The following is a 20,973-nucleotide window of genomic DNA, read 5'->3' as shown; positions in this document are numbered from 1 at the left end:
CTTCCCTGAACCAATGTAAACACAATATCCACCTCACTCCCTTGCCCATATAGCACCAGGATCAACCATCAGATAACACATTATGCTTCCAATATCTGCCTGTTTGGTAGCTGCCTACTACCTTCATACATAGCAAATTATATCGTGGGGAACAATAAACATATACTACCCGGTATTCTCTGCTTTGTTAATTTTGACTTCCTGAATTTCCTTTTTCAGTATACCGGATGTGGGATCAGTAATACACGGGAACACTAATACCTTTCTCAACGCCTTTTTATTAATATGTACAGCAAATAGATTTCCCATATAAAATGTCTCAATTCAACAGCATAATGAGAAGCAAATTCAATAATAAACAATTGAGCATGACCATCACTTTCATCTGCATGACTATCAGCTGTTATGGTCTGCAATCCAAATATCAACACAACATATACACTACACAGCACCCAATTTGTTTCCTTATTCTAGCTTAGACAAGTTTCAAACAATTAATTCATTTCAAAGCCATCGCATAATACAGTTATTTTGGTAAGTCCGGCCCCGTACCAGTTTCAGATCATTAATCAACTTAGAACATCTCAAGAGTTCATTTCTAAAAGGGATATTAAGAGTTATTATAAAATGAGAACAAAGAAACAAACTTAGTTAAACTACAGTACATAAGAGCTACTCATCAGAAAGCTTTCATTTTACATTACCTGTCCCATGGTTGAAAGTTCAGTCATAAGGAAGATTGTTTCTATAAGATAACAATATTGAAATACAAATTTAAAAGTTGGAAGTCATGTTTGCACAACATTGCTCCAGCTTAGTGTTTATCTTCACACAGAGTTCCTTGTATTACATGAGCAACAAACAATACAGTTTCCTTTACAAATAAATGAGTTGGACGTAAAATGTGCAGAATATATCACAGTATAAGCCCATGGATGACTGGTGACCGTGTAAACTGCAACATTTTCTTCTTGACTTATCTCAAAGGACAACACGAGATGGACACACACAAAATACAGCATAAACACTTGGATAAATGAGCTAGGAGACAGATGAAAAGTGTAGAGCAGTAACTACAACATTTGCTGCAGCACCCACCACAGAGCACAGCGGTAGTGGTATTACAGTTAACATGTATACACAGATCAGGAATGTTGACCATGGAAGAGAGACAACTAATATATCTTGAAGTCTTTTACCACCAAAATGTTATGTTACCCAAACATTCTGTCACCATGCAGTCCTCATGATTCACATCACTATTAATGTAGTTCTTCTTTAATTTAATTTATATATACAATGTTTTTGTGCAAATAAACGAGTCCCTAATTAATAAAGACAAAAGTATACAATCATGTGATATACTACTTATGATAATACCCATCCCTGATAAAGTAACCTAATTACATAAAACAAATTTATGAACTTCACCAAACATACGAAACTTCACACCAAACCTAATTTCATACACATAATCTGTTTTCAGTACCATTGTGAATTTATAACATTATACTGTACATGAAACCTGTGAAGCTTTTGACTAGTCTATATTGTGTTGCAAAAGTCAATGCTCATACACTGAAGACTCAAACTCTCTTTTATGGTTCAAACAATGTTGTTCATTACGCTATAATCTGCAGAATTCATCACCTAAGGAGCTAGCCGAGTCTTCCCAGGTTTTATCTGACTATTGCTTGAAGACGTAACTCATTTCACCACAGTATTGATCTGACAAGTCACTCCATCATCTGAATAACCACACAACCTAACTCCTCTGCAGTATGATCTAGCATGTTAGGAAGATGAGTAGGAAATAAATAATAAAAATTTCATGAACTATCTTGTTATGTTGCTGCCCCTTCCAACTGCTGATTATCAAATAAATGAAAAGGACATTACGGTATGTATTATGACAAAATGACTTCTATCTTACACTCACATTAGTAATGAATCTTAGAATCTACTTTCAACCAATGATGTTGCACATATCTTATTTATGTATGGACTTTAAACAACGTAAGAGTGAAAATGCCTCGTATCGCCCACAAGTCTTCAAAGGAAACAATCAAGTGTGTAGTAACAAGACGAGGTTTATAACACATGACAACTGAGAGTTATGCACCCCATGAAAAGTGGCCATCTATTATTTTTCTTACCACACACTTCTCACCAGTTCAAGCTGCATGCACACAAGCACAAACTGACACACACACATACACACACACATTTGCACACACACATATTGAGGCATGCATGTGACAGACAAGAGAAATGGTTGTCAGTAACACAGAACTTAGTCATGCAGATTTCATTTCTTGCATGAATATTATTTTCACAATATATCTGCACTTTACTTGTCCAGGACCTGGCTCACATGAATCACCATTATCCACTAAGATCAACAGCTAGTGTTTCTGTACTTCATGCTACTCTGTCTCAAAAACAGTATGACTCCTACAAGGTCATCATCCCCTTCAGGAAACAATTTAAAGCTTCATTTCATTTTCCTTACACTGTATATGGAATAGCATGAACACACATTAAAAAGTAACATAATGGATATTCATGACTCAAGTTACTGGGGTCGTGGGACAAGGTTCTGTTTAACATAAATTTTAATCAAGAACTAGTGCCTCAATCTACCAATTATTTCATAAATTCAATAAAGGCATGGACATAAACCTTGGGCAGAGTTGAACATATTCTGAAAGACTTAAAAAAAAAAAGTCTTATATGCTATTAGGGTAGTGGAAGTCAACTAAATATGTGATCATAAAATTCCTATGCAAGTAACAGATGAGAATCAAAACATTAAGATAACAGAAAATAAGAAGTCTAAGCAAGATCACAGGCTGATATCTTTATACACGACAAGTAAAACCACAGAAAGGTAATCTATGGTTTTGGCCAGGCAATAACTTGTGATAACCACACACACACACACACACACACACACACACACTATGATGTGGTTCACCTCTTTGAGTATGATAATAAACAATTGCACATCGTATAGCGCATCTGTCTGGTCTCCTCTTTAATAAAAGCCGTGTTTAAAACTAAAAGGTCTACCCAATGGAAAATTCGTGTTCAGCGCTCAGCAACATATTACATCCTAGTGACGGGATAAATTAAGTATGAAAAAAGGTGGTTTTAAAAATCGCCAAATATTGTACTGTATATGAATTAAGATTTTTATCCGATACGTGGCCAAACTGTGGTATTGAGAGCCGAGGATATTTGAGGGTAGACCCTTAGCAACTAAGCACTGATGATATAAAGAGGTTGGACCTTAAATAGTCTCCCTGACTTATTTGGGGAGGGGTCCCTTACATTATACAATATTCTCATTACCCTAAAATCAATTTAGTGAGTCACAACTGGTACTGCTCTGAAATCCTAATTCATGAAAATAGTCAGAGCCCTCAGCCAGATAGGGTTGGAGGGGTATTACTGTACCATCGATTGAGTACACCAAGCTGGTCACTCTGTCATGTCAAAAGCCCTTAACTAACTAAACCAATTGTCCTCCCTTGGTGGGTGTCCATCCATCCAAGAGAAGACCAAGACGGGCACAACGGACATTACTGTAATTCTTGTAAAACTCACAAGAAACTTACAAGAGGTTTATATTCACCTGCACCCAAAAGCTGCCTCTGTTTACTTGGGAGAGAAGTGACAAAAATGTATTCATAAAATATTGGCAAGAATCTCATAAAAAATATATAAGCTTGTACAGTATTACAACACAAAACAAAACATTACAGTATTTCTGCTCTTAAGTAGCTCACCTCACTAGGGCTGATGTGTGTGGGCACTTGTCAGTCCCTTCTATTACTGGAGACATAACGTTATTTTAATCGTATAGCTTACTATAGTCTGTGGAATAAACTGAACATGAAGGCCAGCAATGGCAATATAAGCATGGAACACACACACACACACAAACCAAGTGCCTTCAACCATGTAACTAAGGCACACCATATTGTAATGCTCTTTTAAGGGCATTTCTATAAGTAGTAAAATTGCCAAAATTATTTATCCATTGAAAGTCAGAGTTAAACATTCCTTACATGACAAAATATATAAACATATTAGTCTTCAAGGGTCTATAACCAAGTATGGTGAAGAAACAGAACACAAGGAAAGTACATGGCAATTTATAACCTACATTAGAGATGAACAATTGAATATTACAAGGAAAACACACATTTATTTGTCTTTTTGTTTTGTTAGCTCTGCTTCTCACAGTAAAATACGTAGAGTATAACCGCTGTGAAAATATTGTCACCTCTCATCACTCAGTAACCTAAGACTCATTACCATCTCAAGTTCTCAAGTCTTATGTTGTAGAGATAAAGGTAAGTTTATCTGTTGTTTTACCGAGTTTACAGGACCATTTCCAGAGACACACAACTGACTGTACTTGGGGCTTCATCTGTCATCACCATTGGTCAGCATTATGCAAATAATTTCTCTGGTGTGTTGTCTCATATACATGCAAATAAAAGAAAACAAGCTAACTTCAAAAGCTTTAAAACAAAAATAATAAAAATAAAAAACGAACAGCATCCTTTTATTTACACATACTGTATCTATAACATTTGTCCCCAGCTCCACCTCCCCATTTGTTATTAAAAAAACACACACCGGGATGACTAACATTTTCCATCTTGCAAAATACTGTACAAACCGATCATTGTAACCCTTAGAACACTATTAGGACAACATTCAGGCAAACAGCTACAATTTATACCAAATAATAAAGCCATTCCTTGGAGAGAAAAAATGTGCATTTAAAGGCCATGTTTATATCCTCACAGTCATAAAATTAACAGTTTCTCCTGTGAGAATTAGTTATATGTCCCCATCACTTAAAAGGAGTAGCAAGAATTAACTTCAGATTTATCACAAAAAACCCAAACCCTTCAAGGTATTCTACATAACACATATTTTTTTTTTTTTGGGGTGGGGACGGGAAACATTCATATTATAATAAATTTTACCTTAAACCTCAAAGAGTCAACAGCGTATTTGTAAGTCGCCTTTCAAGTTACAGGTGCCAACTACAGGTCCCAAATACTAGCGACGGGATCTGTATGACGGTGACGGTACAGGTCTTCACTGAGAGCCCTGTTTTCCTTATTTGGGATCTCATGTCCCACTGGCAGGTCCTGAGTGTGATGCAGGTCCCGGGTGGAAGTCAATGAGTCGGGTATCACAGGCTGAGCTGACTGAAGTAACGGCGGCAGAAGACGGCAGCAATGGGAGGAGGTGTGTCCGAGCGTGACAACAGCTTATTGTAGGTATGTTCGTTACGCTCGTATGCACGGCGGTACTCACGGTCAAATGATGCTGTAAACACGTAAAAATTTAATTATAGCTTTATATTCAAGACCATTATTAGTCCCTGATGGTAGAATTAATGTACTTTTTGATGTATGTCTGAAAAAGCTTTAATATTCTTACCCAAACATAATCAAATTGTACAACAAAAACTGTCTCTTATCTTGAGAGAAAACTGCCTTACGACAAAACAACATAACAACTTACTGAGATTGAGCTGGGCAGGCGGGATACAGGAGGATGCAAGGAAGAGGAGGTCTCTGTATATAGGAAAGTGATTCTTCTTTAACGTGGAAGGCCTTTTACGCAGTTCCCGCAGCACAAGGGTCATGGCCGTGGTCAGATCATCCATGTGCATAGCTGTTAGCGCACTCTGCATCACACTAAAGGAACATAAAACAGAGACTTACACAGGGAGAAAAGAACATGGCTTACTACTTCTACATCACATTAAATAGATGGCAAAGAGAAATATACTTTTTACTATTATAAGTGATGAGTATGTTGCTGTGCCACATTTATAAGACTAAGGAAACTGCTTTTCAAGTAAAGTGATAGCTTTACCTGGTACAATATATCTCTCTCCAAAAAGTATCTTTACGATTTTGTGCGAGACAATATGTCACCATAGACGAAGGATTTTGACAACCCTACCAAGACAACAGTCTCGGTGTTCATTTTGAAATTCATCTGACCCTCCGTGAAGATCTTTTTGGAGCAAGTGAACATTTATATAAGGAACTATATTCTAATATGAAAAATTAGCCAGTGCATGGACAGCAGCCAGAGACAACTTACTCACTCAGTCAGCTAATAGATATACACTGTAATAAGTATCTAAGAGGTGTTGACTAAGCATGCCATGTCAACATTACAATGTATCCTTAATGGTATGAGCAAGAAATTTATTCAAAGTAAGCAAACATTTAAAACCTCAAGAAAAAAGTACAAGTTCTGGATGCTGTCCATTTTTTATATATGGATTCTTATACTCCTGTCCTATGATGGCACAGTTGTATGAAGTGAAAGGTAGCCACTTACTCCCTGGGTACTTTGGTGCGCTCCTTGACCAATGCCGACACTAATGGGGACGGTCTCTTGTCCTGCTGCCACTGGAGGTACATTGGCTGACCCAACTGTAACACATTTAAGTCAAAGTCATGTGTTGAGGCCATACATCTGGGTTTATGGGATAATTAATAAGGTAAATATGAAAATCTTGTCAAGTGAAAAAATAACTAGAGTGATCTGACAGTCTTTGTTTGTAGAAGTAAGAGAGAAGCAAGGATCACTGAAGAGTTAAGGTTCGTAAACCAGTGTAACTGTTCATCTACATTCATTGTGAGATCATATATACAGTAAATCTATTGTTAAACTAAGCCATTAGAGAAAAAAAAAAATTCTATCTGCGAATGCGTGAGTGACACTAACGAAGTCATGGACAGTATACTCTTGTGTATATGTGATCTTTAAAGCTGTGATTCACAATAAACTAACAAGCAAACACCAGATTGTTTTATCCAGCAGGTCTCACCATATAAACACAGCTTCTTCATCATAAACTCAAGTGACCGGGTAGGTCACTATGTCTCTTGGTGTGTTTTATGGTGTGGAAATATTTCTAAGGAGCAATATTGGTGGCTAAAATCTAGTTTATTTCTTTGTGATCTACAGGACGATATAAACAGCTAAAGTAAATAAAAAAAAGGGTAACCTACCTCTTCATGATACTTTGTGTTGTCCCACAGGCATCGGATGTACACGTTCTGCCAGTCTGCTCCCTCCCAGGATGGATGCAGTACTCGGTCACGGGTGACAGTTGTGGCACTTAGACACAAGCCAGGGAGATGACTTGGCACCCTCAGCCGACAAAAGTACCATAGCTAATGGGAAGTATGTTGCTCAAGGCGTGAATTTAACCAACATTCTGAATCTACGGTCTTGATACAAAAATGTCTCAAATTGTTTGAGAATAGACTTAAAATAATTTTTTGCAGAAGTTGTACTAAGTGTGCTACAGACTGATCAAATACTCCAGGAACACTAAAATTACTATAAAACTACCTGTAAACTAGTAACTGGAGAAAAGGCAATAGGCTTATTTTTTCTCTCAAAAGACTTCCTGCTACAATATAGTGCAGGATGCTGTAATAGATCAAATACAGTAATAATACATATAGTACTGAAGACAGATCAAAGAGGAAATAAAGTTAACTGAATATTTAATAAGATATAATACCAATAAATGTGACTACTTTTGTGTGAGTGAGTGAGTGACTGACCAGGTTCCAGTAGAGGATAGGGTGGTGGTCGGTGAAGGCTGCATCAGTAAGGCAGGTGTCCCCCTCGTGGCCAAGCACGGTCTCCAGCTCCTTGCGCAGCACTAGAGGACTCAGGTACGGTACAGTTATTGGCTCACAACGGACACCCTGGGGAAACATTTCATTCATATTACTAAACTTATCTTACAGCAACAACATAACATACCATCACAGGGTCACACATATCAAGGTAATAAACTAAACTTGTCCTCAAGTCACCTTAACTCTGTTTCTTATGGTTCTCTTTAGCTGTAAAATAGAGTGGAACATTTCTCCAAAAGGTTAAATATTTCTTACATTCTAAAAGATACCTAACTGATGAGAAGTGTCTGGATGTTTCAGTACAGACTGTCATAACTGAGTGTTAAGGATTTCTCACCAATAGATTTGTTCATGTGATGTTCATAAAAAGTAAATTACCTTCTTTTGTAGTTGAGATCCAACATAATCCTTCAGATTAGGGTCTGCCTTCCCTTCTTCCTTTGTAGGTTCATCGGGCGGTACTCCCCGGTCAGTCACGTCCCCTGTACCGCCGGTGGGAGCTGCAAAACAACCACACAACTACCATGGACTCCTTTACTATAACTGCTACACTGTACACTCCTCCAAAAAGTATTTATACAGAGCACTGTGACTCCTCTTGTCTCGGTATGTTTATCAAAATCCTTCGTCCGTTGTGTCATATTCTCTAACACAAAATCATAGATACTTTTTGGAGTAAGTGAACATTATGCTATAAATTCTTTCTGCCCTCAACCTGTGGCCATACCCATTTTTCACCCAAAAGCAAGTTTCTAGTTATTGTTCTCATATTTTCTAATTATTTTTCATTTATATACATAAATATATTTTTTTTTAGTGTAAAAGTTTATAGTTCTATAATAATTCTAATGACAGGAAGAGAGATAATTTTCTTCAGCAGCTACAGTTGAAGACAAGAGAAGACTGTACTCATGGTCTCTGATATTACCCAGCAAGACAACAACCCAAATATCAATCTTTTCACAAGCCAATATTAGGTGTCTGTACTTCCAACCAGGATCTCAGGCCCCATAAGAGGTTACTGTACCTGGTGTAGGTTTGCCAGATTCTGATGGATCCTCAGTCTCTTTTGATGGCCGCGGTTCTTGTCGAAGATCATATATTGTGATTGTAAGTAGAGGCACAGTCATCTTCTCACAAAATGTACATCTGTGGAAGAAAGATATATAAAAACTGAGAATAAAATAGTCTAGAAGATATAAGAAGATAGTGTACATAACCCAGGCTGATTTATAAAGGGGGATATATGAGTATAGTGGTGGAGAGATGTAGGAATATGAGGGTTATAAAAAATTATAAAAAGAGGGAATAAGATTTAACCACTTGAGTTTGGCGCCTTTGAATTTGATGACCTGTGATGACCTGTTCTCTTGGCTACAATATTGAATTCTCAAAGAGGTTAAGGTCAAAATGTCAGAGATACAAAGGCAGTAAAATTGATTTAACCTGGACAAGCTGAGTACCAGAATAAAAAGATGAGTATTTTCTGTTATCAAATTATTGGCAATGACATGTGAAGATGAGTACATTGTGTGAATTATGTTCCTAAATATGAGTTGCAGTCAGCCACATGCAAAGGTTTATACTGTAATACTTTCTGAGATGCATAATGAGATATGCGTGACCCAGTGTAAATCAACATTGATATGAACTTGAAGATCACAACAGCTGAAATTTTCAAAGTATTATTTAGGTTGTGGGAAGGAAAAGTGGAACAATATATTACAAAGACAATAAGGAGAGGAGACAGAGGGAAGAGAGAAAGCAAAAGAGGTACAGTAAAGTATGTAGTGATGGGGACGGCCCGGAAGATGTTCTACTGTGGCCACACCCTACAGGAGTGACGTGATGTAGATGAGATGACAAAGGTTCAGCTCTGGTATCTGGACATACTTAGTGTTGAGATTAGAATCATCAGGTCTCCAGCCAGCCATGATCTCCTCGTCGTAGAGAAGCGCAGCACAGTTGTGGCAGCGTGTACAAGAGGTGAGCCACAGGCCGAGGCAGAATGGACCGGTGGGATCCCAACCCAGGGGAGGGAAGAGATCCTGCTGCATTGCTATGGCTTCTCCTTCACTACCCACTGTGAACACTGATCCTGTAAATACACACGTCACAAAAAGTTATACAAATATCAAATATCTATATGAAATTTAGAAGAAATTAAAAATCACAGAGATAAAATCAAAAGTTGTATGCAAAATATATTCATTTATACTGTATGTCATGTTCCACTCATGTTGTGGCAGATGAAACAGGAGTTAAACTGAGAGATGCATCTTTACCTAAAATTACTACGTAAATCTGATTACCATATTATATCCACAGACCAGATCAAGCCATACATAATAAGTAACAATTGCTGCACAAGACACAGGTAACTTGTTCACCACTACCATCAGTGTCACTAACACCTGACTACAGACTATTTCTTTTATAATACTGATTTTACAGCAACAGGACCCTTACACCTGACCACCTCAAATAGCACAGGTCATACCACACCATTGAATTTGTACAAGGAGAACTCTACCCATCAAACTATGTACATGAAACTAAATGCCCACATAAACAATGGGTGCAGTAATACCTCCGAATGTGATGCCTCCCGGGTCATCCAACGGCGCCACACCTTGTACGTCGGTCGACTCTCTTCTGCTCCAGAAACCATCAAGACTGTCCTCGTCCCCATCGCCGTCCCACATGCGGCCACTTTTGTTGGTGACATCACAATCAATATGAATGTTGGCAAAAGTTAATCAATCAAAGCAAAAAGATTTAAAGGTGTTACAGTATTAACCAATTTGGATTATATAAAAAAAATATTTAACACAATATAGATATGTGGTCCAAATTATGAAGGCTAGTTCTTAAATATTCCTGTGTGAAGTGGGAGGTAAGTGCACTCGCTCCAGAAAGAATCATTACGGAGGAGCCCGGTGAATTTGAAAATGAACAGCACGACTCCTATTGTGTTGGTAGGGTTGTCAAAATCCTTCGTCCGTTGTATGATATTGTCAAACATAAAATTGTAAAGATACTCTTTGAAGCGGGTGTACAAGTATTAATTATAGCCATACACAATTTTTTTTAATCCTCAATGTGTACTGCACTGATGTAGATCTACATGTTATGTGCCCTAGAGGCCCTGTACTGTAACTAGTAAGATCAAGACATGCTCCTAGACTTTAACAGCTTAATCTACCTATCACTCACTCTGTCTAACTCCTAATTACTACTTCCACCCATCTCTTACTCAGCATAATTTTCCCTTACTTCAGAATTATATCTAATTTTCAATTATATATAAAAAATTGGTGACATTACTTGCTGCTAATAAAAAAATGGAGTCAAATAATATCTACAATGTTAATATAACTAACAAACAAAGCAATGGCTACTTCTAAATTAAAACCCAACTGACAACAAGTAATGAGTCAGTTCACTGGGCCACATCGGTGACTCCAAGTGTATAAACAACATAAGGAAGTGTTGGTCGTCCATCATAAACACGCTCCTTGTTACTGTCTATATCACGGTCTAGCCACCATAAAACCACAGAATACAAACACTGTTCTACCTTAGTCTACCAACACATTATGTCAAGTCCACACCAAGATTTACCGAAAATAATTATCAAAGAAGTTGGGTGCTGGCAGGCTGCTGCTGATGCTGAAAGAAATAACCAAACTCTTTGAGACCACAAGCCTAACAGGAGCTCCTCTGTTGTAAGGCCTCATGTGAGTATCATAATTTGCACTAAAAATTGTATACAGGTAAGAAATATAACAGATAAATTACTTGGAGGTTCTAAGAAGGACATCCAGCTGTCTTATTAGGAAACAGTCTGAGAGATACAACTTAATAAGCACAGGAGTTATGATACCCTTACCTGTGTATCCCTCCTCTAACAGGGGTGTTGGTGGCAGTGATGGCGTCGCGTATTTCATTATATTTCTTGGACAGTGAAGTTACCGCTGACTTCACGCTGCTGAGACCTCCCGATATCAGTTCATTCTTCCGGTAATTGAAGTTACTAGGGCTGAAATGTTGGGAATTATGCTAGAACACCATACAATAAACATCACTGAATTATAACATCTCATTTATCTAAATCTTTTCATTCTAGTTATGAATATTTTCTCCTTGTTAATACCAAATCACTGTTGGGAAAGAGTCACATGAAAAGTGAAGTCCAATCTAAGGTGTATCATATCTAGTTGACCTTTTGCTGTCAGTCAAGCTTTAACTACAAAAATGACACCCTCACTTAAACTACCAAGCACAGTGAAACCTCCATCTAACAGACTGAGGGAGAGGGCAGTCCACTACATGGAGGCTTCACTGCACTGTCATACTGTACTTTAGGGGTTAAACAAATTGTATATCTTCTCTACTTATGATGTCTCACTTAACCATCAGACATTAGCTGTATATAATTTGATTTATTATCATTCTTTATAATGGGTCGTCTAAAAAAAACAAAAAAGTAAAAATTCAAAACCATAATCTTAGGAAAAGAAAAAGTCCTTATAAATAAAAAAAATCATGGCAAGCAACAAGCAATTAATACTAAAATAAGATATAGGGATTATTTCATCGCTTTTCCCAGCGGTAATGTTCCTAGTGGTGAATGAAATACCCAGTAATTCTTAACCCACCCCCCCAAGCAGAAATAAATAATCTGGCGTTTGTCAAATAAAAATATAAAAAAAATGGCATCCCCGTAGTGAAGGGGTTAATATTATAAATGGTCAGAGAAAATTGCTCTTCATGCAAATGTTGAAATGTAAATATCACTTACCCTGCTTTGCTGTATTTACAAGGCAAGCAATACTGCATCAGCAACACACTAGATATCTGAATAAGCAGACCTACATGATACTGGCTACCTGACAGTAAAGTAAATAACACAGTATGGAAGCTAACTGAAATATAGGAGTAGAGGAAAAAACATTAATAGACTCTTTAACAAATTAAGTCATATTACATGTCAAAACAGCAAGACAGTTATAAGTCATGCTCTCCCAGTGGCTACACAGTACTAAGTTAACCATGATGTTGATTTATGATAATAATTGTAAGGTGTTAAGATCAATTGGCTGCTGTCTTACTGTCACATGTTAGTCAGCACCAACACTACTTCAACAGTCTGTAGTTAAAGGCAGCTATCACCAAACATGCACATCATTACGGTAGGTCTTCGGAAGGGCCAAAGTTACTAAGCATTACTTCTGATAAAATGGAAAGACACTAACCCATTTCTTTTATAAATAAAAGCAACTGTTAATACTCTTTTAATTCTATATTGTCATTAACTAATTTACCTAATACTGTACGTACAACAAACATAATACCTGTTGAAAAAATAATGTTAATAATAAAATAAAAAACAATAGGAAGCAAAATAATGAAGGTTACAATTTCTTTAGTGGTCCAAAACTTCTGCTTTGTGTTCCCTCTTAATTATCTCCTATGGGTTGACTCGGGTACAAATCAGGATAAAAGTTTTTGTAATTTTTGTTGTGTGTTTCTTCCATATTACACAATCAGCCATGATCATTTTCCTTTTTAGAATACTGTACATGAAGAAATGGTGGTGTTCTTCAGGGGTCTTGTGTGTACATCTAGACAGGTCTTATAAAAACAGTATAAACTCATAACTAATAAAGTCTGAAGTTAACCTGAGACAAATGATAAAACCTTTAAACCTCTTGTCACTATAAAGTTAATATCTATCTGAATGTGTACCTGTAATCCTCTGCTACAGCAGTTACTTCATCTAAAACACCACAAACTATAAACTTAGCTAGTGATTATTTTCACCTTTGGAATGACAGAATCTTCCAGGCGAATCCTACATGTTATTAAGCCAATACATAGATTAAACCCTGTCTTAGTGTCTTAAACAATGTAGTTCTACCAAGCCACAGCTCTTGAGTACAGCTGAGTTATGATGTTTAAGGGGATCTTCTTACCTGTGTTATGACTTTTACCTGATTTGACTTGCCTCTGACCTCAATAACAATGGAGTTTTATGTTTAACCTATAGCTATCACTGACTCAAACTATTTCGTAATGTCAAAATATTAAGTACTTATATAGTCACTTGATATTTAACACTGTACAATGCAATCAAATTACTGGGAGTTAGCCCCTTGTGCTGGGTCTCCTCTGAGCTGAATAAAATCGTCTGGTGTTAGCCAAATAAAATAATACACATTATTCACACATCATAATATACTACAGTACATTCTTGTCTTGCTCTACATGCCATCTTAAAACTAAATCACCCAATCTACTCAACTCTCAACAGTAAGAATTTAATGTTTCTCGTTGCTTCCTTCCTTCAATGTATTTTCACAATAATCTCCTGTGTACAGTCATCCATAAAGTCCTGTCACCTCTCCTCCTGAACCAAGAACCCTGAGATTCAGACACGTGACTCTGAAACATTTATGGACAGAATAATGCAGAAGTTTCTACTGTACAGGTATTGGGTTTATGAATCTGAATCTCGGGGTTCTTTGACAAGCTGGATAAGCGATAAGACTTTTCTGTGTGACTATACTAGACTATACTAACACCATCTATTTTACTATTGTCCATACCAATAGCCCTACCAATATCTAAATCAACATTCTCATTGGTCTTATCTTTGACTCACCTCTCCTGATGTGAAGACAGTGAACACTTGAAACATTTAGGGGAGGTTGTATAACACATATACTAATGGGTAATGTATGTATGAAACTTACACAGATGTAACTTGGTAGGAATCAATTTTTGTTCCCATCAGTGTAAATCTTCTTAGTACAAAATTTCATGCAGTTGGTAAGATTAAATTTCAGTATGGAGGAAAAAGAAAACTCTTGTAGGAGGTGGCATCTCCACACCAGCGAGAGACTTACCTGTAGTGACCCAGATCGGCCATGGCTGGGTCGATGTACTGAGTTCGGATCTGCTCAATTTGCTTAGTAGCTTGTCGCAGACCCACGGAGGCCATGTTGGAAGCCAGGCCGAGACGACTGCTACTGTTACTGTAACACCACATGCTATACTTATGACTAACACAACACAGACTACTACACCCACATTGGTTTATCCTCACCATTACAGTTTCTACAACCATCTGATTCTAACTAACAGCTAATAAACATCTAAACACAGGCTATCTTCACTATCACAAGGACAACACACTAGTGTCAATAATAGTGACAGGTGTATCTATTAATAACAAACATTTTGGATATGATAAATGAACAGAATACTGAACAGTAGTTTTATTCCTCTTCATCAATGATTACTGAACAACCTAGAGGGCCACACCTATTAAAAGGTCAGTTTAACTCAATTTGCCATAAGAGTGACAGGTGTGTGGGACTTCCTGACATAACTCTAATGTCCCAGTTGCAAGTGCTGTTGGTCTGAAGTGCTCACACATTTAAGAGTAATGTCCTGATCTAAAGGTCTGTGCCAGAACCACCACCCATCTAGCACTGGTATCTAACTTCAAAGTAAGGGAACTGATGGTTAAATGCACTGCTGGCTATACTGCCTCCTTACCATTCACTGTGCTGCATCTGCAATCGTCCTCATAAAAGAGCTTAAAGAAATGCTGATGTGTCTGTGATGTTATAATGATGTGACAGGAAGACTTAACTTGGAAAGTTCTGCTTCTATGTCTTTTTTCTTCAGAAGTGAGCCAAGTTCAATTTCAATCAATAAATATAAATACATTAAGTAACCATGCAGGTAGTGTTGCTCTACAAGCACATTAGTTCACTAGTGAGCTGCCTGAGTCACATTGTGGTTCATGTGAAGATAGCCATTTGTCTATTCTAGATCCAACTGACATATAGGACTTTTAAGCATGCATCAGTGAGAAAACTCTAAAGTAATAACTATAAGCTTTTGAGGTGCATCAAAATATAAAAAATACAACTAAATACTTGTAAACATAGTAACTTATTAAAAGGTAATACCAGGAATAAAAATATTAAGGCTGGAACTCATTATTATCAAAATAAGATGAAGACTTCCACTGACTGGTTATGTTAGAATCAACTTTTATTTATCAGCCCTCTTAATTGTCTCTATAACAACAAGGTTCAGTTTACTTGATGAAGTCATGAAAACCATCTTCTTGAAATCTGCAGAAAGAACCTTGACATAATTCTTGCAACATAAATATAGTCCACAGTATAAGATGAGCGGGTATAAAGGTCAATACAAGACACGCAAGCACGTAGCCAGGTCTAATTACTGAAAGGATTTGTAAACTCATTGATACAGTGCTGATCAAAGCTGTCAATTCCTCGCTGACAGTTCTTAATTGGCATAGTAAGAAATCATATTTTGCTCCAGCTAAGAAATATTTTGTCCCAGTTGACTTTAAAAGTTTTGGACTCTAATTTTTTCCTCTGATGCTATACAGGAAAAATGACACATCATAATAGTCATAGGGAAGCTTAGAAAGATGTACAAAGTCTCAAATGTAATAAAATGATACAAAGTAAAGTGATACATGAAGGATAATGTCACACGAGCAATTGTATTCTTACATAAGGATCAACCACTAGACTCCAGATTCCCTCTTTTGGGAAATTTTACACTAACTGACAAAACTTATCAACTTAAATGCTGACTATAAGCACTATACAGTACAGTACTGTATCACTGAATTTCTAAATCTTTTCTAGTAAGAGCTGTTATTAAGTGAGTTGGGTCATTCCAGTTACTGAGTGTTGGAGGTCCATTAGTACACCATTCCGGGAAGAGGAAGTTACTAGGAGTCAAGAATTATTCCGGTTAAGAAATGTGTTACCTGAAGGAGAGCTTTAGGGATGGCCAAGTGGGTGTAGATGCCATCAGAGCTGAGTTGGCGGGGTCGTCGGACGCTGCACGCTCTGATGAATGTGCACGTTTTGGGTAAGATGTATTGGAGGTGTGGGTTGGACTAGGAGAGGGAGACAGCGTCCAGAGCGAGTTTGCCGAGCGCTGTACGCCGCGCTGCCTTACGGAGTCCTGGCCACTTCTGCCAGTGAAGGTGGCACTGCGTGCAACGCGACGAGATAACCTACGGGGCTGGCTACTTTGTCCGGAGACGAGAGAAGATATCTCTGAGTCGTCACTTGTGCTCTGTCTTGGAGATGAATCGAGAGCACTAAATGGAGACTCAGATACCTGAGAGGCAGCCACACTAGTGAGAGAGGCCGGCGCTTCTCCGGACATTGATCCCGTGTCGTTGCTTGTCTGAGACGGGCTGAAAGCTCCGAGAGGATCATTTTCTGTGACGGGCATGCGTTTAGGACTAGATGGTATTGGAGAGTAGTTGGAAGGTCTATTAATATTAATATTAGGAGATCGAGGGGGCAAAAGCAATGTCTGTGGCTGCAAAGTACTTAACCTATCATTCTTAACATCTGCGCTTTCCAAATCATCACTGACTTCTGAGGGTTCTGGGGTCTTTTCCTCACTGCTTCTGTCTGCACTACTCTTACTCTCACTACTTTTACCGACAGATTCTTCCATGCTGCCATCCATATAATCTGTGACTCCTTGCTCTAAATTAACAGAATCTTTACTGCTGGATCGGCTTACGCTGGCACTTCTCCTCCAGAATCCTCGGATCTTTTCGTCGGCACTGTCCACGCTCCGCTTGAACAGACTAGATAACCTTTCTGGTGCATTTCGTGAAAAAAACCCTTGCACCAGGCCAGTCCGTGGCCCGGCCTCTTCTTCAGAAATGTCACTCAAGCTATCATTACTGCGAGACAGAGGATCGACACCCTTCATGTCGTCATGTAAAGGGGAATTTTGGTCCACTGTAGTACTGGGAGGAGTACTGGTTTCGCTCCACGGAGGTTCGCTGCTGGCCCGGAATTGGCCAACTTGAGTTAGTGGTTCAATATCAACCTTGGCCAGACGCAGGAGGTTGGTAATTATCTTAGCATCGCTGCCGTAGCTGTCAGATCTGAGGGGGAAGGTAGTGGTGACAACTCCTAGTAGGTGAGCTGGCAACACCAACAGTGATACAAGACCGCTAATATATTTGGCATATAAGCTTTATTTTTTTAAGCTACAGCTTTAACATCATGTAATCAAGATTCTGATTACTTTATGCTTTAGAATTTAAATTACTTAAAACAAAATATAGCAAGCGGGACGTATTTCAGCCATTGTCACTAAATATTTCCAACAAGCTTCAAGTTTAATAATAATACCCTGAAGACCATTGTACAGAGAACGATATTTACTGCAGACAACTGTAAGAGAAGTGTACAGTACAGTACTCACAAAACTTGTCAACTTCAGAGGGGGAGTCTCCCATCAATAATGGGTCACCCACACTACAAATACCTGATACCTGTATAAATAATTGCTTTTCTTTTCATTCATGTTTTTGTTTTTTTGCAAAGTTACATGATGGGAGGCACATGAAGGGTGGCTGACACTGTAGTGGAGAAAGGCATAATGTATTCATTCCTGGCAGAATTTAAAGATCAAATAAAATAAATATTTTGAAATTTTTTTGTAAAACCAGAACACAAGTTATACACAACTTGTAAGGCAATAAATTCCAACTTGTGTGTTGTAATTTTGTTAAAAGTAAGCTACTAAACTATTGAACATACCCTGTGAATACAAAGAGCATTGTAAAGTGGCAATTCTTAATGAAATATGCAAAGGTTATATGCAAAAACTGACCAGCTTCTCTCAAAGTTATAATGGTGGACACCGTTTAATGTACTGGACATCACACTGACCATGTGTGAGGCTCAGTCTTACATAGGGTGACTGATGAAGGGACTCACCCACATGGAACAATTATTACCATAACATTCCAGCTATGTTGTTGTGGTCTAGGACCTTAGTGAGGCCTTCAAGATGCAAACATGAATACCCTAAACGTCTGCTGACATTCCAAACATTCCAGTTCTTGGATATTTGCTGTACATAGCTATGTATGAAATTCAATACAGTACTGAGATGCAAGGTGGTCTCTCATTCATCAGGCACATTGTAGAATAAAGCCTAATTTCAACTTTAATATATCATAAGCCAATATCATTCTAGAAAAAAAGATACAATCAATATATCTGAGACCTCATGCTATCAAACTCCCTCTTACCTAATGTTGCACCAATAAGACTGCTCACACTTTCAACAATGACAACATATTCCATCACCTGTATCCTACACCTACAAGGTACACTATACTGTCATGGCAACCTGTGATTTAAAGTACTTACTATAAATAAACTTGTAGCTACAGTTACAATCCTAGATCTATGACCTATAATGAAGAAAAATAGTACAGTATACCATCTCATAATTTTGTCATTAAAAATTCACCAACAAATACAAATCAATAACATGATAAATGAATTAATACGGATTACTAAAACCAATGAACTAAACATACAAGGACAGAGAAGGGGAGTATAAGATTAGCAGCCCATTAATGGCAGGTGGATGATGGTGAGATGAGACAAGCATTCCTTACACTTAACTACACTGTCTAATTCAGAGTAACAGTGTCTACTTTTTCATGATATAGAGTTTCCAAAGAGCTCTAACTATTGTACAAGTGTGGCAAATGACAGATAACAGCAATGGAGGGATAAGGCATTGAGAGAGAGAGAGAGAGATGCAAGAAAAAATTATGAGAAGCAACAGGAAAGAGGTGAAATAAAGTAATGTACAAATATTCCCTCCAGCGCGCGCACGCACGCACACATGCACACACACACATACATACATACATATATACACACACACACACACACACACACACACACACACACTGCACACATACATACACACTGTCAACAAACACACACTGCACACATACATACACACTGTCAACACACACACACACACACACACACACTGGAGAACATGGACACAGATGATAGTAAGGAAAGAGATTAACATTTTTTGGTGAAATGGAAGAAAACAAATAATAACTGATGACCACCATGACAAACAAACAATAATAATAATAACAATGATAATGACAATAAAAGACATCTCTACATTTTATAAGAGATTTATCCTACATGAGAGGGCACTTTCTAACCAAACCTAACCTAACATAACAAATTCCTCTCCAAATAATATACTGTACTACCTTCTTATCTGTTCCAACCAATGTGCCTTAAGAGACTCCTATTGGGATGGGGGGAGGGGAGGTTCTGAGATTCCTGACTGTTACACTGAACCAAAATAGCTTCACAATGAAATACTGTCTGGAAGTCACCTTTGACATAAACACACCTCTGAGTAGAAATACAAAGAGTCAAATTTATGTATACAGCTGAAATACACACATTTCAGATTAACGTGTGACCTCGATATTCTCAATGAAATGTCTGAGACGCAGGGTATTGCACTACTTTTGACTCGCCCTGTATTTATTAAGAGTTAGCACAGTGGAACGTCTTTTTATTTTTATACCCCCCCCCTATCTTTCACAGGTCTCTGATATGTAAACACACACAATTCTGCCTTCACTCAGTATATTAAATTACTTAACTTAGCTGTACTGATAATAATACTGTATAAATTCATAACATATATATTATAAAAAAATTCTTATGTGTTACCAACAGCAAAAAAACCAAATAAAAGAAAACAAAAAAATTATATAAAAAAATAATAATAATAATTATACCACAAAACCATGTACAGCACAGCACAGCACAGCACAGTACAGTACAGTACAGTACAGTACAGTACAGTACAGTACAGTATATACAAAGTAACAATGAACTAACACATGAGAACGGGAAAAAACAAACAAATATAAATATACAATTAACAAATTAACATTGGTTAATATACTTCAGACTGCAAGTGATCCATATATATCAATATCTACTGAACTATATACTGTAAATGATCCACAGGAGTTATAAACATCTACTATACTTCAGTGCTAGTAAACCACATAGTTATACAGCTACTGTCTGTATTTATCAACATACAGAACATAAATACAGTACTTTTCAATTTGTAGCAAAAGTTTTGTTGACTTCTTAACAAGACTTGCTGGGTGCCTTATGAGACACCACTCCCTGCATAACTTACTGTGCAATGCTCACTATTAGTGCCTTCAAAATATGTCCTTAATGGTGTTCTTCGACTGTGCTGACAAATAGTACTGTCCTAATACTTTACAGAATATTAAGCACAGTAAAAAATAGTACGTAGTAAAATATGGTTTGGACTGTGAACAATGAAGAGTCTAAACTTTGAA

The 20,973-nt window shown here is 37.5% G+C and overlaps 1 protein-coding gene across 7 annotated transcripts in view; it reads right to left on the bottom strand.

Moving 5' to 3' along the window:
* Positions 1-252: 252 nt before the first annotated feature.
* Positions 253-20,973, bottom strand: part of LOC121872628 (DENN domain-containing protein Crag-like) — a 41,658-nt gene continuing 20,937 nt past the window's right edge. For 4 of the 7 annotated variants that reach the window (XM_042375546.1, XM_042375571.1, XM_042375553.1 and 1 more), the window contains 12 exons: positions 16,537-17,685; positions 14,621-14,749; positions 11,602-11,751; positions 10,300-10,421; positions 9,603-9,807; positions 8,737-8,858; positions 8,088-8,209; positions 7,629-7,775; positions 7,065-7,229; positions 6,388-6,482; positions 5,554-5,729; positions 253-5,355 (listed from right to left, as the gene is read on the bottom strand). In XM_042375546.1, the coding sequence (XP_042231480.1) occupies positions 5,219-5,355; positions 5,554-5,729; positions 6,388-6,482; positions 7,065-7,229; positions 7,629-7,775; positions 8,088-8,209; positions 8,737-8,858; positions 9,603-9,807; positions 10,300-10,421; positions 11,602-11,751; positions 14,621-14,749; positions 16,537-17,685 (2,719 nt within the window). In that variant the 3' untranslated portion in view covers positions 253-5,218. The remainder of the gene's footprint in view (positions 5,356-5,553; positions 5,730-6,387; positions 6,483-7,064; positions 7,230-7,628; positions 7,776-8,087; positions 8,210-8,736; positions 8,859-9,602; positions 9,808-10,299; positions 10,422-11,601; positions 11,752-14,620; positions 14,750-16,536; positions 17,686-20,973) is intronic. The other 3 variants (XM_042375562.1, XM_042375589.1, XM_042375597.1) reach the window with 3 other exon arrangements.

Source organism: Homarus americanus, unplaced genomic scaffold (assembly GCF_018991925.1).
Source record: "Homarus americanus isolate GMGI-L3 unplaced genomic scaffold, GMGI_Hamer_2.0 scaffold55640, whole genome shotgun sequence".
Classification (NCBI taxonomy): Eukaryota; Metazoa; Arthropoda; class Malacostraca; order Decapoda; family Nephropidae; genus Homarus; species Homarus americanus.
This window is presented reverse-complemented; position numbering and strand designations above follow the sequence as displayed.